The 14,436-nt window shown below is 32.6% G+C and overlaps 1 protein-coding gene across 2 annotated transcripts in view; it reads right to left on the bottom strand.

The window, feature by feature from the left end:
• Positions 1–6,514, bottom strand: part of LOC149476397 (uncharacterized) — a 28,695-nt gene extending 22,181 nt beyond the window's left edge. For both annotated transcript variants that reach the window (XM_089712319.1, XM_089712318.1), the window contains exon 1: positions 6,181–6,514. In XM_089712319.1, coding sequence (XP_089568445.1) covers positions 6,181–6,415 — 235 coding nt within the window. In that variant the 5' untranslated portion in view covers positions 6,416–6,514. The remainder of the gene's footprint in view (positions 1–6,180) is intronic.
• Positions 6,515–14,436: the final 7,922 nt, after the last annotated feature.

Below are 14,436 nucleotides of genomic sequence, written 5' to 3'. Positions count from 1 at the left end.
AAGGTGGGGCAAAAAATATGATGTTTTCCTAAACATAAAAGTAATACATTCATAGAAAAACCTAAAAAATAATTTAATAATGTCAAGTATTAAATATAATATTAATAGAATTTAATATAATATTATGAATACTATCTTCCGCCCGCGGCTTCGCCCGCGTGGTGTTTTGATAAAAGGTAGCCTATGTTCTTTCTCCGGGTCTAAAGATTGTCTGTGCCAAATTTCATCAAAATCAGTTGAGAGGTTTAAGCGTGAAAGCGTAACAGACAGACAGACAGAGTTACTTTCGCATTTATAATATTACTAGCGACCCGCCCCGGCTTCGCACGGGTGCATTGCTGATACTAAATACACTACAGAAAAACTGTGAACGTTGTATACCTATAAAAACATAGCGGCCCGCAGCGATAGCCGGGCGGCCGGCCGGTACCGCCGCAAACGCTACGTCCCGTAATTTTTAAATCTGTAATATCTTCGAAAATATTCACTTAAATCATACGGTGTAAAGGGCCATATAGATCTATATTAAATGAACAATGTATTCAAGGTATTTAATTGGTTAAGGATTAATGCTGTATTGGTTAAAATCGCATCGAAAATTAGTCATTATTTGTCGTAAAAAGTAAATGACAAAAAAAAGTTATTGTGGGTTATCCATAAGAGATAGACATATACCATCGCGGACTTTTCTGTAGACCTTTTCAATGTGTATAATACTTAGTACATTATTTTGATAAAACTCGTAGGGTTCAGCCTGCGTTTGTAATGTAAGCGGAAAAAATGTAATTTTTTACGACATCACATTAGAAACCTCAAAAATAACAGTACTTCTCCACTATTTGATGGATGTTATTATACATATAAACCTTCCTCTTGAATCACTCTATCTATTAAAAAAAACCGCATCAAAATCCGTTGCGTAGTTTTAAAGATTTAAGCGTACAAAGGGACATAGGGACAGGGAAAGCGACTTTGTTTTATACTATGTAGTGATAGTGATGATATAGGTACCTAGTAGGGATTAAAGCTACGACCAATTAATCGTAGTAACTATTCTTCTGAAAGCAAATAAAGGTCAAGAGAATACTACGTGATTATGATGCATGAGTTAAAATTAAAAAATAAGGCAAATGCGAGACAGACTCGCTTCACTCAGACTCGAGTTCTGTACATTCGTACGTTCTGCCAAAAAATTCACCCATCCAATTTATGACCACACTTACTAACATTCTTTTTTATAATTGGTTGGTATAGCCGCAATAGAAATACATATATCATCACTGAAAATTTCAAATGCTATCGCGATTCATGAGGTCTGGTGACAGACGGACGAACAGACTGACAGACAGACCTTAACCGTATCTACGGAACCTTAAAAATGAGTCTTAAATCAATAATTTTCGTGTTATCACACCATCTCTCAAAGACATTATAACAAAAAATATTCTTAAATCGTTCATTATCTGATGTGATCAAATAATTCACACGTTTTCACTATCTATTCAATTATTATCGAGAGAAAACATCTTAAGTATGTAATTCACTTGTTTATAGCTTGAGAATATGTAATTATATCATTGCTGTTTGAAAAGTACTTAATAATAGTTGTGAATGAAGAAAGTATCTTCTATAAGTTAATTTGGCTGTAGAATATTTATTGTTAATGCAATTATGCACTAAAATATAAAATAACTAGCTCTCCGCCCGCAGCTTCGCCCGCGTTTTCAAAGAAAATCCTGGGATTTCCGGGATAAAACTATCCCATGTGTTAATCCAAGTTACCCTCTGTATGTGTGTTAAATTTCATTGTAATCGGTTCAGTAGTATTTGCGTGAAGGAGTAACAAACATACACAAACACACATCCTCACAAACTTTCGCATTTATATATAATTAGCTTACCGCGGCTTCGCCCGCTTTGTCTAAAACCCAATAAATTAAATACTATAACCTTCCTCTTGAATGACTCTATCTATTAAAAAAAACCGCATCAAAATCCGTTGCGTAGTTTTAAAGATTTAAGCATACATAGGGACATAGGAACAGAGAAAGCGACTTTGTTTTATACAATGTACTTAGTGATTAATGTTATTGTTTGTGCATATTTAAATGGCTGGATATATTGTATTAATTAATTTAAATATTGCTTCTACAACGTAATCTCAAAACTGTTTTATTTCTGTTAACTTTTACTGAAGAGTTTTAAATATATTTATATATTATTAATTCGATTGTGTACAAAATATGTAGTAATTTTTACAATTTTTATCTGTGTGTCTGTTTCTTCCGGGCTCCGGCTAATCTCAGGAACAGGATTTTGTTATTTATTTGAAGTTATTTGTACGGAATCTTTCAGTCGCGATGCCAACTCGCACTTGACCAATTTTTTATATTAAATATTAATATTTAATACATACGTTGTATAAGGTAATTCATACGCTGTAGGATAATTTAAAAAGTATGTCAGTGTTTAAAATTCAACAAACGAAAGTGAGAGAAAGTGTAGATTTCATACGAATAATTATGTTGTGAATGAATCGGCTGTTAATTCTGTATTCGTGACGGAGCAGCGGTTTTGATGGTGCGGGCATGCAAACGTACAAACTTAATGATCTAAGGTTGTAAGTGACGAAATATAATGAAAAGTGAATTAAATTATGATTAACTATCTTTCCGTACACGGCTTCGCCCGCTTTATTTAAAATCCAATCTATAATTTAATATTATAAAGCTGAAGAGTTTGTTTGTTTGAACGCGCTAACTTCAGGAACTAATGCTCCGTTTGGAAAATAGATAGCCCATTTATCGAGGTAGGCAGGCTATAATAGGCTATATATCATCACGCTAAGACCAACAGGAGCGGAGCATTGCGGGTGACACCGCGGAGCACAGCTAGTTAGCTATTAGCTAGCTATAATTATACTTTTACTAGCGGTCCGCCCCGGCTTCGCCCGTGGTACATGTTTACGTTTTCTCTACATAAGAACCATCCTCGTACTTCAAGGAATATAATAAAAAAAGAATTATCGAAATCGGTTGAGCCGTTCTCGAGTTATGAGCTTACCAACACATTTTGCGATTCATTTTTATATATAAGAAGATTTTTTAATCTTTTAATTTGTATTCTTTCATCATTAGTCACTAAAATTTATTTTGTTAACTTGCCAAATATAATGTAATATATGGAATTTGTAAGGGAAGGCACTGCCTTCTGAGATACAGGTATTTACCTAGTTCAGAAGGCAGAGCAATATTGTAATGTTATATTTGAAGTTGCTAATAAATTTAATTTAATTTTATTTTATTAGTAAATTATATACTTAAACATTCTTTTTGAATCACTCTATCTATAAAAAAACTGCATCTAAATCCGCTGCGCAGTTTTAAAGATTTAAGCATACATAGGGACAGAAGGACAGAGAAAGCGACTTTGTTTTATACTATGTAGTGATTATCAAGATATCCTTATAAGCTATCATGGTATCAATGTTACATTTTTATAAGTCTATCCGTTTTCCATATTTCCTCCACTTTCGCTTTCATGTATAAGAAAATGAATAGAAAATAGATAAGAAATATTTAATTATAATAATTTATTATGCCTGCTTATTTTAATAGGTTTTCTCTGTATTATCTTAAGTATAATAACTGTAGGTGGTAAATATAATACTTATAACAGCACTGCATAGTGACTGAACACAGAGGCCATTAAATAAGCTATTTTATATTAAGTTAATAATTAATTTAGTTTAAAAGTACGCTTTTAACACAAAGCTCATGAATGTTTAAAATATAAAGATGAAGAGTATGTTTGTTTGAACGCGCTAATCTCAGGAACTACTGGTCCGATTTGAAAAATTATTTCGGTGTTAGTCTATTTATCGAGGAAGGCTATAGGTTACATAATATCATCACGCTAAGACCAACAGGAGCAACGCGGGTAAAACTGCGCGGCACAGCTAGTTATCTATATAAGTAATTATTTAAAATGTAATTATATGTATGTTTATCATCTGGTTTCCATAACACAAGTGAAAGCTTAGTATGGGGTCAGATCATGCCGTGTGTGAAAATTGTCCTGAAATATTTATTTATTTTATATATTAGTAATCGCTATTTGTATGGCCACAGCTAATATAATATTAACTACGGTGTCAGTGACCGTGTTACTGAGATTCTTCCGTGTTTAAGTGGCTAAGAGTTTTATTGTTGAGGTACAATTAATTTATAAATAATTGATATTTTTTTCTGTGGATTTAGTTTTCGTTAACAAAATTTCAATAAAGTAATCCTAAAATTCTACTTTCCAGAAAACAAAATCAACGATAGGGTTTGTCAAAATAAATGAGAATTTGTTATGTTGTTGTTGTTTATTCCAAAAAATTGAACAGATACATATATATGATAGTCTGCATTACATTATATACCTAATTCTCAATTTATTTATATACCTATGTAATTAAAATACATTATATCTATGTGATTTAAACTATGAGGTACATAATTTTTGCATGAAAAATTGCTAATTGGTAAAACCATGGACTAATAAATATATTTATTAGTCCATGGTAAAACTAACATATTTTTATAGCACAGCGTTGCAGGATTACGTTGAAAATAAAATAATACAAATTGAAAAATATTGTGTTAAAAATAATATAAAACGAATAGTGATATATTTAGGTAATAGGTGTGTAAGTATGTTTGCATGGTTGAAGCCTAAAAACTGTCGTCACGGACAATTATCGCTATTGTTTTGATATTTAGAGTAGAAAATTGTTTAGTTTTTTCGTGTGATAAGTATAACGTATATATTTGTTTGAACGAGCTAATCTCAGGAATTACTAGTCCGATTAGAAAAATTATTTCGGTGTTAGATAACCCATTCATCGAGGAAGACTATAGGCTATATTATATACATGTCTGTGGCTATATTATTATATCATCACGCTAAGACCAACAGGAGCGGAGCACTGCTCGTAGAACCGCAGGGCACAGCTAGTAAGTTATAACCTCGGTAAATCACTACATAGTATAAAAACAAAGTTGCTGTCGCTGTTTGTCTGTCCCAATGTATGATTACATCTTTACCTATGCAACGGATTGTGATGTGATTTTTTAATAGATTGAGAAATTTTCGATGCATTTAGCGTAAGTATAATTAATTAGATTTAGACAACGCGGATGAATACGCGGACGGAAATCTTGCATATTTATTACGAACACGTAATAACTGAATCAAATTCGATGTAAGTTTTTGTGCAGATAGATGCAATGAAGTTGGTACTACTAGATTGAATGTACCGTTTTATGCTGAAAAACTAGCGTTCTAGATGCGGTAAAAACACGTCTGCTATTGTATTAAACGTTGTTTTAATTTTATCTATACAAATATTATAAAGAGGAAAGGTTTGATTTTTTGTTTGTTTGTTTGTTTGTATGAATTGAATAGGCTCCGAAACTACTTGGCAGATTTGAAAAATTCTTTCACTGTTGGAAAGCTACATCATTTCTGAGTGACATAGGCTAGGTTTTATCCCGGAAATCCCACGGGAACGGGAACTATGCGGGTTTTTTTTTGAAAACGCGGGCGAAGCCGCAGGCGGAAAGCTAGTTTTATATATAAAAATGAATCGCAAAATGTGTTGGTAAGCGCATAACTCGAGAACGGCTGAATCGATTTCGATAATTCCTTTTTTATTATATTCCTTGAAGTACGAGGATGGTTTTTATGTAGAGAAAACGTAAATATGTACCACGGGCGAAGCCGGGGCGGACCACTAGTGATGGATATAATTAAATCTTTGCAGTAGATATGAGTAATACAATAATTAATGAATGCCACGAGTTTTCTTGGATTTATAGATATCTGAGACAAATATAGTTAAGTAGTATTTTTTTATTTAAATGAATTTAACGTAAAACCGTTCTCTAAGCACTTTATTTAAAATAATTAAGCAAACAATTTGTTACGCTGTATGTGTAATGTGTATCTATATTAAGTACTTAAATAATAAATAAAATAAATTTTCTTGAAATAAAAAATTATTGTAATTAATTTATGTAGGTCTAAGCTTTCCTTATCACGTATTACTAATTGTATTTTTATTACATTTGATTGGCAACCTATTTAAATAGCAATACTTTTTAGTCTTTAGAAAAAAAGGATAAATAAAAATACCTCGCCACATTCTCCTCTGTTTATCAACTTCCTTGTCCCAGCCGTCGAAAATAATTCCCGCTTTTTCTTTCGCACACACCCACGCATCTTTTTCACCAAAACAGTCCAAAATCGACATAAAACTAGGCGCTAAATTTTTACCTAAATTCATAACATATTCATACGACGTATCTATAATACCACTGTGCACCGTACCGAAAATTAAAAGGAATATAAAAACTTTTTCGTGCGCCATGTCAAATGTCAAACGTCAAAATTGCCGCTCGTTTTTTTTTTCTTTTTTAAATCCCGCGCGGAATGGCGTGCGCTTTCACGTTCAAGGTTGGACTGTCATCTTGGCGGGAAAGCAGCTTTATAGATACTACTTTCTTTACACATCCAGTTTTGAACACACACAGCATAATGTGGTCTCTGACCTTGTTTTGTACGCGGATGTTTCTCATTCATTTGCGTCGAGTATTTCCTTCTTTGATAAATTAATTTTTTTATTGTATTTTGAGTAAGACATAATGTTTTCATTTGCAACTTGCAGTCGTGGAATTCTTCATTTTTGTTTTTAATGTTATTATAATTATCTGTCAGCTTTCGTATTTTTATTACATTCCGCAAATATGAAAAAAGGTTAAGCTTCTTAAAAGCCTTAATGTAGCTTTAAAAAATTAACGAATTTGTTTTTTTATATAATAAAGAAGACAAAAAATGTAACCTTGTCAGGTATTGATTTTAAATTAAGAACTCGGAGCAATTATCAAGCCTGGAGAAGTAACAATTAATTGAACAATAAAGCACTAGTTTGGCCTTTTTGGCTTATGGCAAAATGTCATGCGAAAAAAGAGAACAGATATATGTCAGTTCGACAGTTTGAAATGACATGGCCCATTTCAATTTGTTTTGATCACCAGTCTGGTGATCATCGCTTGGTTATTTTAATTATTTTGTTTGAAGTGAAAAACGAGTGTTTTAGTTTAATTTGTTATTTTATGAAAAGACAATTTACTAAAGATAACATGGCTTGTGTTGCTTACGGCTGTAAAATCCGTAGTAATGTGAAATCGGACGAAGATAGAAATTTGTCATTTCACAGGTTAGTGATTTTGATCAATTTTTGGCTAATTGTATTATAAATCAGTGAATTTGCGTTATTTTCTAAATCATCTATGTTTTATCTACCCTTGATCATTTAAATGAAATCATAATTAGCTTATTTTTGAGAGAAAATGCAAAATATTACTTCCATAGTGTTGTGCAATTATCGATACTTTAATAGAAACGAAATATTCAAATATACGTACTTTGCTAAGGTACTTTGACAATGACTGCTTTAAATCAAATAGGTTAGGAGAAAAAAGTTATTTAAGTATGGATTTTATTGTTATTTGCAGGTTTCGGGCTTGAGAACAATTAAAAGATGTTTAGGTTAAAGCTATAGCACAGGGAAAATTGGAAGCCTTCAAAACATTCTCGGCCTTGTTCAAATCATTTCTAATCAGACGGGAAGAAAAGTAAAGTGCTTTGCAGAGATGCTGTGCGACAAGTTTAAGGTGGCATCTATTTTAAATAATAAATATTGTAATTTGGTAATTAAGTGTCGAAATAAAATGTTGTTAAAAAATAAATGTTTATTTGTTTTATTTGAAGCAATTTATTTTAAACTTTTACCAATTTTTTCCTGTGGGAATGAGTTATTTTCCCGCGGTAAATTGTAGCCTATATGTTACTCTGATGTTTAAACTATATAATTGTAAAGTTCCATAAAAACTCATTCAGTAGTTTTTACGTGAAAGAGTATCAAATGTCCATCCATACTAATATTATAAATGCGAAAGTAACTCTGTCTGTCTGTCTGTTACTCAATCACGCCTAAACTACTGAACCAATTTGCATGAAATTTGGTATGGAGATATTTTGATACCCGAGAAAGGACATAGGCTACCTTTTATTGCGAAATATGTACCACGGGCGAAGCCGGGGCGGACCTCTAGTTCTTATATATTTTTGCTTTTATAATATTAGTAGGATACGACTATTGATTTGTAAAAAGATCAACCAAGTGGAAGTCAGATTCGCGCACGAAGGGTTCCGTAGGTATGATTCTATGAATGAATCTATGAAAACAGGAAAAAATACGTACCTTTTTACGAAACCATAAAAACAACCTAAACCGAAATACCTAATAATATTTTTTATAAATACCACTACCATACAATGCAAGGCAGTCAATACGCATCGTAAATGAATAATTCCAAATTAAAAGAATCTTAAAATTTGCAATTACCTATCCATAATTCAAAATTAAACGAATCTTAAATTATCTTCAAGCAATTTTATATCTTAATTTTTGTATTTATCGATATTTTAGTATTCGATAAAGTATCAAGCACTACCTTTTTAGAACAAAAAGTGGCTACATGTGGATTTGAATGCCAAGCAGATAATAGTGTGTTGTCTCTTTCTATCGCATTAATAAGGGTATTGAATAAAAGAGAGCCACTATATAAGAAACGTTCAATTAATTGTTACTTCTCCAGGCTAGTTAATTGCTCCGAGATTAAGAAAGAATAAATATAAGGTCACAGATAAATAAAATAACATAAATTTTCTATGGAGAAATCTATGGAGAGTTGTTTAAAATGTAGGTACACAATTATTTTCACAGTTTCTATGGAATCAATAACAAGATTAACATGTTTCATAATGCGTGAGTATAAATTAATTATTGTTCAAAATAAACGTCTCTCGTTTAAATTGACCTTATTACTTTGAAAAAAAAAATGCTTTTTATGTCATTCTTATGCTGAAATATTTTCCTTGAATTTTGAACTAGACTAACTAGGTACTTTTAGAACCTAATAAAATAATTACACTATTAAAAATATTGAATATAATATTTACCTGATTAAAGTCTAATCCATTTTTAAACGCAGCTTAAGAAAAGAAAAGATTCGATATTCAAATTTACTTTTTTTTTAAAGGGACTAATTGCCACTAGCGCGGGAAAAGGGCAAATGTGACAGTGCAGACAGATTAAAATTTTTTAACATAACTTTCATAGAACAAGTAATTAAATCTCATATATATATTCTTAATTAGTTAAGTGAAATTTTTGTAAATAAATGAGAACGTCGCGTCACGCGTGTATAAACGTCATGTGTGACGTTCAGTTTCTTTTTTTTAATTTTTGCGTGACTATGGTCATTCGTAGTACAGAGAAGAAAAATTGTATCACTGTTATGGTTTTTGAGGAAAATTAAATAGTTTATGATGATTTGATATAGCGCCATCTAGTATAATAATGAGTAGTCTATTATTTATATACTTTTTTGTTTATTAGTTCTTGAACGTAAATTACACATTGTAAAATAATATCTTTTTTATATTATGGTGTAGTATGAATATCTACGTAATATTTTAATGTCTTTGTAGGCGATGGTAAATTAATAATTTGATTTATATGATAATTGATATAATTTATTTTATCGTAGTTGGCTTGTTGAACTTTGTACCTAGGTTCTTAAAAAATAAAAACTTTACATGAGTATGACATGAGTTAATTTATTCACTTTTAAATGGTATTACTCGAGTATATGGAGTTTCTTGCCGGTTCTTCTCCATAGATACTGCTGTCTGAATCGGTGGTAAATGTAAAAAATATGTTATGACGATTCAAAAGTGCTTCTAGAAAAAGTCTAATTGTATAAATAAAAGTTTGAGTTTTTTTTTAAATTACCGCAATTAATAATATTTAGATACACTAAGGTATATTTAGAAATTTATTTACGGATTATTATGGAGTTAACGGAAATACTAATTAACTAGCTATCCGCCCGGCTTTGCACTTTCTTTAAAACCGGTTTTTTTTATTCCAGGCAGTTTGAATGACTGACCAGATTTTATTGAGTCTTTGAATTATTATAATTTGACTAGCTGCGCCCCGCGGTTGCACTTGCGTGATTCCGCTTCTGTTTGTCTCAGCGTGATGATATAATATATTATATCATCTACTATCTATTATATCAGCCTATTATAGCCTTCCTCGATAAAAGGGCTATCTAACACCGAAAGAATTTTTCAAATCAGACCAAGTAGGTCCTGAGATTAGTGCGTTCAAACAAACAAACAATTCAGCTTTATAATATTAACAAAGAATAGATTATGATACCGATTCTTAGACCTTCCGAATATATTATGTATGTAAGTAATTTATATAATTTCATAAAAATCGGTAAGCCGCTTCGGAGGAGTTTGGTTACAAACACGAGAATGTCAAACTTATAGATTTATTTATTTTTTCTTATTGTCCTATTCCTATTATAATATTATAAATGTGAAAGTTTGTATGGATGTTTGTTACTCTTTCACGCAAAAACTACTGAACCGATTACAATGAATTTTAGCACACATATAGAGGGTAACTTGGATTAACACATAGGGTAGGTTTTATCCCGGAAATCCCACGGGAACGGGAACAATGCGGGTTTATCTTTGAAAATGCGGGCGAAGCCGCGGGCGGAAAGCTAGTTTAACAATAAAAATGTGAATGTACCGGGAAAAATATAGCATTTAAAAACCACGTAAATTACTGAAACTGGTTTTAAAGGTCGCTATTGAAAGATCAATGTCGCATGTTGGTGGAATTTTAATTTAGTACAATATAATATTACTTATAATTTAACTTGATATAATATAAAATACTAGCGGTCCGCCCCGGCTTCGCCCGTGGTACATGTTTCGCAATAAAAGGTAGCCTATGTCCTTTCTCGGGTATCAAAATATCTCCATACCAAATTTCATGCAAATTGGTTCAGTAGTTTAGGCGTGATTGAGTAACAGACAGACAGACAGAGTTACTTTCGCATTTATAATATTAGTATGGATAATATCCCATCTTACGTGACTTCAGTCACGATACATATTAGCCCGGGAGATACTGACAGAAAATATTGGGTCATTTGTATCTACCAGTACGCCACGGGCGGTTCTTCAGGGGTGTTAGTACGCGATACATATATACATATATATCTAACTAGCTGTGCTCCGCGGTTTTATCCGCAGTGCTCTGCTCCTGTTTGTCTTAGCGAAAAGATATATAGCCTTATAGCCTACCTCGATAAATGGGCTATCTAACACCAAGAATTTTTCAAATTGGACCCGTAGTTCCCGAGATTAGCGCGTTCAAACATAGGTACAAATTCTTCAGCTGTATAATATGAGTATAGATTATTTTTCTAAAATTACTACGGAAGCTTATTTTTCCAAATCCAGTGACATCAAAATTAGTTTATAGACCAGGAGAAGGAGAAATAAAATGATTAAATGTTTTATAATGAACATTTTGATAGATATAATAATGTAGGTATGCATTTTGTATGTGAAATATTTATTAATATACTAGCAGTCCGCCCCGGCTTCGCCCGTGGTACATATCTACGTTTTCTCTACGTAAGAACCATCCTCGTACTTCAAGGAATATAATAAAAAAATAATTAACGAAATCGGTTTAGCCGTTCTCAAGTTATGCGCTTACCAACACATTTTGGGATTCATTTTTATATATAAGAAAGATATCCTTTTTATTATAAATGCGAAAGTTTGTGAGGATGGATATTGTGTATGTGTATAAGACTACAGGCCTATGTTGAAAATATCATGGGTCATTTGAACCAACAGGTGACCTATCTAGAACGAAACGGTACGGCATCTGTGTCATACTATTTCTATACTGCTTTTAATCCATTATTCCGCAACGCCGTACAAAAATCATGGAGACAAGGGGAAAAAATCTCTACCTGTACTTTCGAATTCTTATCTGCACTCAGGTGGACAGCTTACAAGTGACGGCATAGTGCTGAATCTTATCATTTTATGCTCTTATATCGTTCTAGATAGGTCACCTCATCACCTGGTGGTTCAAATGACCCATAACTTTTTCAACATGGGCCTGTAGTTTATATGTATATGTTTGTTATTCTTTCACAAAAAAACTACTGAACCGATTACAATGAAATTTAGCACACATATAGAGGGTAACTCGGTTTAATACATAGGATAGGTTTTATCACCTGTGCGCCAAGTCACCAATGCGCTGGACCGACCAAGTGAAATCTGCTGTAGGAATTCGCGTATCAGACTGCGCCAGACAGTCTAGTAACAGGAAGAGATGGCGGGAGATCGTGCGGAAAGCTGTGTCCGCCTCCACTACCAATGTGGACGTCTCAACGTGACCACGACCACTCTGCCAAGAATGAATCGACAAAGAAGAAGATAGGTTTTATCCCGGAAATCCCACGGGAACAGGAACTATGTGGGTTTTTCTTTGAAAACGGGGGCGAAGCCGCGGGCGGAAAGCTGGTAATTTATAAACAAATATGATCACTCGCCTATCAAAAAGCAAGTGCAGTCGTCGAACCAAGTCAAGTAACTTCGCTTTCAAAATTTTGATTTCATTGATTGCCTTTGTTATTTCGTTGGGGAATATTTGACGATAGGAGACTACGATATAAAAACAGGCTTTAACTTCCAAGTCCCAACTACTGATAATGCTATCTAATATATCTAATACATATATCTAATATATCTATCTAATATATATATATTATAAAGGCGAAAGTTTTTAAGGATGTATGGATGTTTGTTACTCTTTCACGTAAAAACTACAGAACCGATTACAATGAAATTTAACACACATATAGAGGGTAACTTGGATTAACACATAGGATAGGTTTTATCCCGGAAATCTCACGGGAACGGGAAATATGCGGGTTTTTCTTTGAAAACGCGGGCGAAGCCGCGGGCGGAAATCTAGTGAAAAATATAACTACTGGATAATAACTTACAGTATGTAGATAGTGCATAAATTTTCTGAAAAAGCGTAACTATGTCAGAGAATAATAGGTTAGCGACTCTTGAAGACGTAGAAATGCAAAAAATGCAATCTTATTACACTCATAAGAGAGATTGCACATTGTAAATGTTATATAATAATAAGGATACTATATTCTAAAATTAATTAAGTAAATTATAAATTATTTACAATTTTGATAATTAAGTAGGTACATTCTGTATTATCATGATAAATTCAAAATGGCGCGCTCTAGGGGGCGTAAAAACTAAAAATGAACGTAGCAAAAACGCAGGTAAATATTATTTTATTATCTACATTTTTATTATAATTTTTATAACAAAATCATGTACACTGCTTTTAATTACCTACTAAAGAATAGTCACGACCGACGAAGTTAGTTATTAATTATTATCTGGAGACATACCATGTACATGTCGTCGTTTATTTTCTTTTTAAATTACAATTCGCGCCAAAATGTTTTAGTGGCCCGTTGATTTTTTTTTACTGTCAAAATTTATTCAGCCAGTGCTAAACATTGCGACGAAATAAAAAAAATCGGGTAGGCCATAGCTTGGCCATAGATAAAAAAAAAGAAGAAATAAAAAAAATATCGTGCCGTTAAAAAAAAATATCTGTCAAAATGAATGACGTAGAATCCCAATACAGTGCACAGGGAACTAGAAAAGGAACAATATTGTTTATAACAAGGACAGCATTTCACATGTTTTATTATTGTTTTAACATTGGTGTGGCAATTTGGGGTTATTTTATATGGCGGGAAGTGATGTCGATGGATTCCCAGGACCCTGCGATACTGAATGCTAAATATTTTACGTTATTCTTTTGTACTAATTGGAATTATGTGAGTATTTTTCTATTTTTTAGGATAATTGTACACGAAATTTTGAGTAAATAAGTGATGATGATGATATTGTTTTGGGATTAATCTAGTACTATAAAGCTGAAGAGTTTGTTTGTTTGAACGCGCTAATCTCAGGAAATACTGGTTCGATTTGAAAAATTCTTTCGGTGTTAGATAGCTCATTTATCGAGGAAGGCTGTAGGCTATATATCATCTCGCTAAGACCAACAGGAGCACTGCGGGTAAAATCGCATAGCACAGCTAGTATATTAAATAAATAATAAATAAATAAATATTATAGGACATTATTACACAAATCGACCTAGTCCCACAGTAAGCTCAATTAAGGCTTGTGTTGTGGGTACTAGGCGACGATAAATATAATATTTAATAAATACATATATAGATAATAACACCCAGACCCAAGAACAAATAATTGAGTTCATCACACAAATATTTGCCCTGACCGGGGATCGAACCCGGGACCGTCGGCTCAGTAGGCAGTTACTTTACCACTGCGCCAACCGCGTCGTCAAAATTTCGTATTAAGATA

The sequence above is a fragment of the Colias philodice genome, chromosome 28 (genome assembly GCF_061535455.1).
Source record: "Colias philodice isolate Cphi_HAF_F1 chromosome 28, ilColPhil1 Martin Lab GWU primary, whole genome shotgun sequence".
NCBI lineage: Eukaryota > Metazoa > Arthropoda > Insecta > Lepidoptera > Pieridae > Colias > Colias philodice.
Note: the sequence above shows the minus strand (reverse complement) of the source record. Positions and strands in the feature narration are given on the sequence as shown.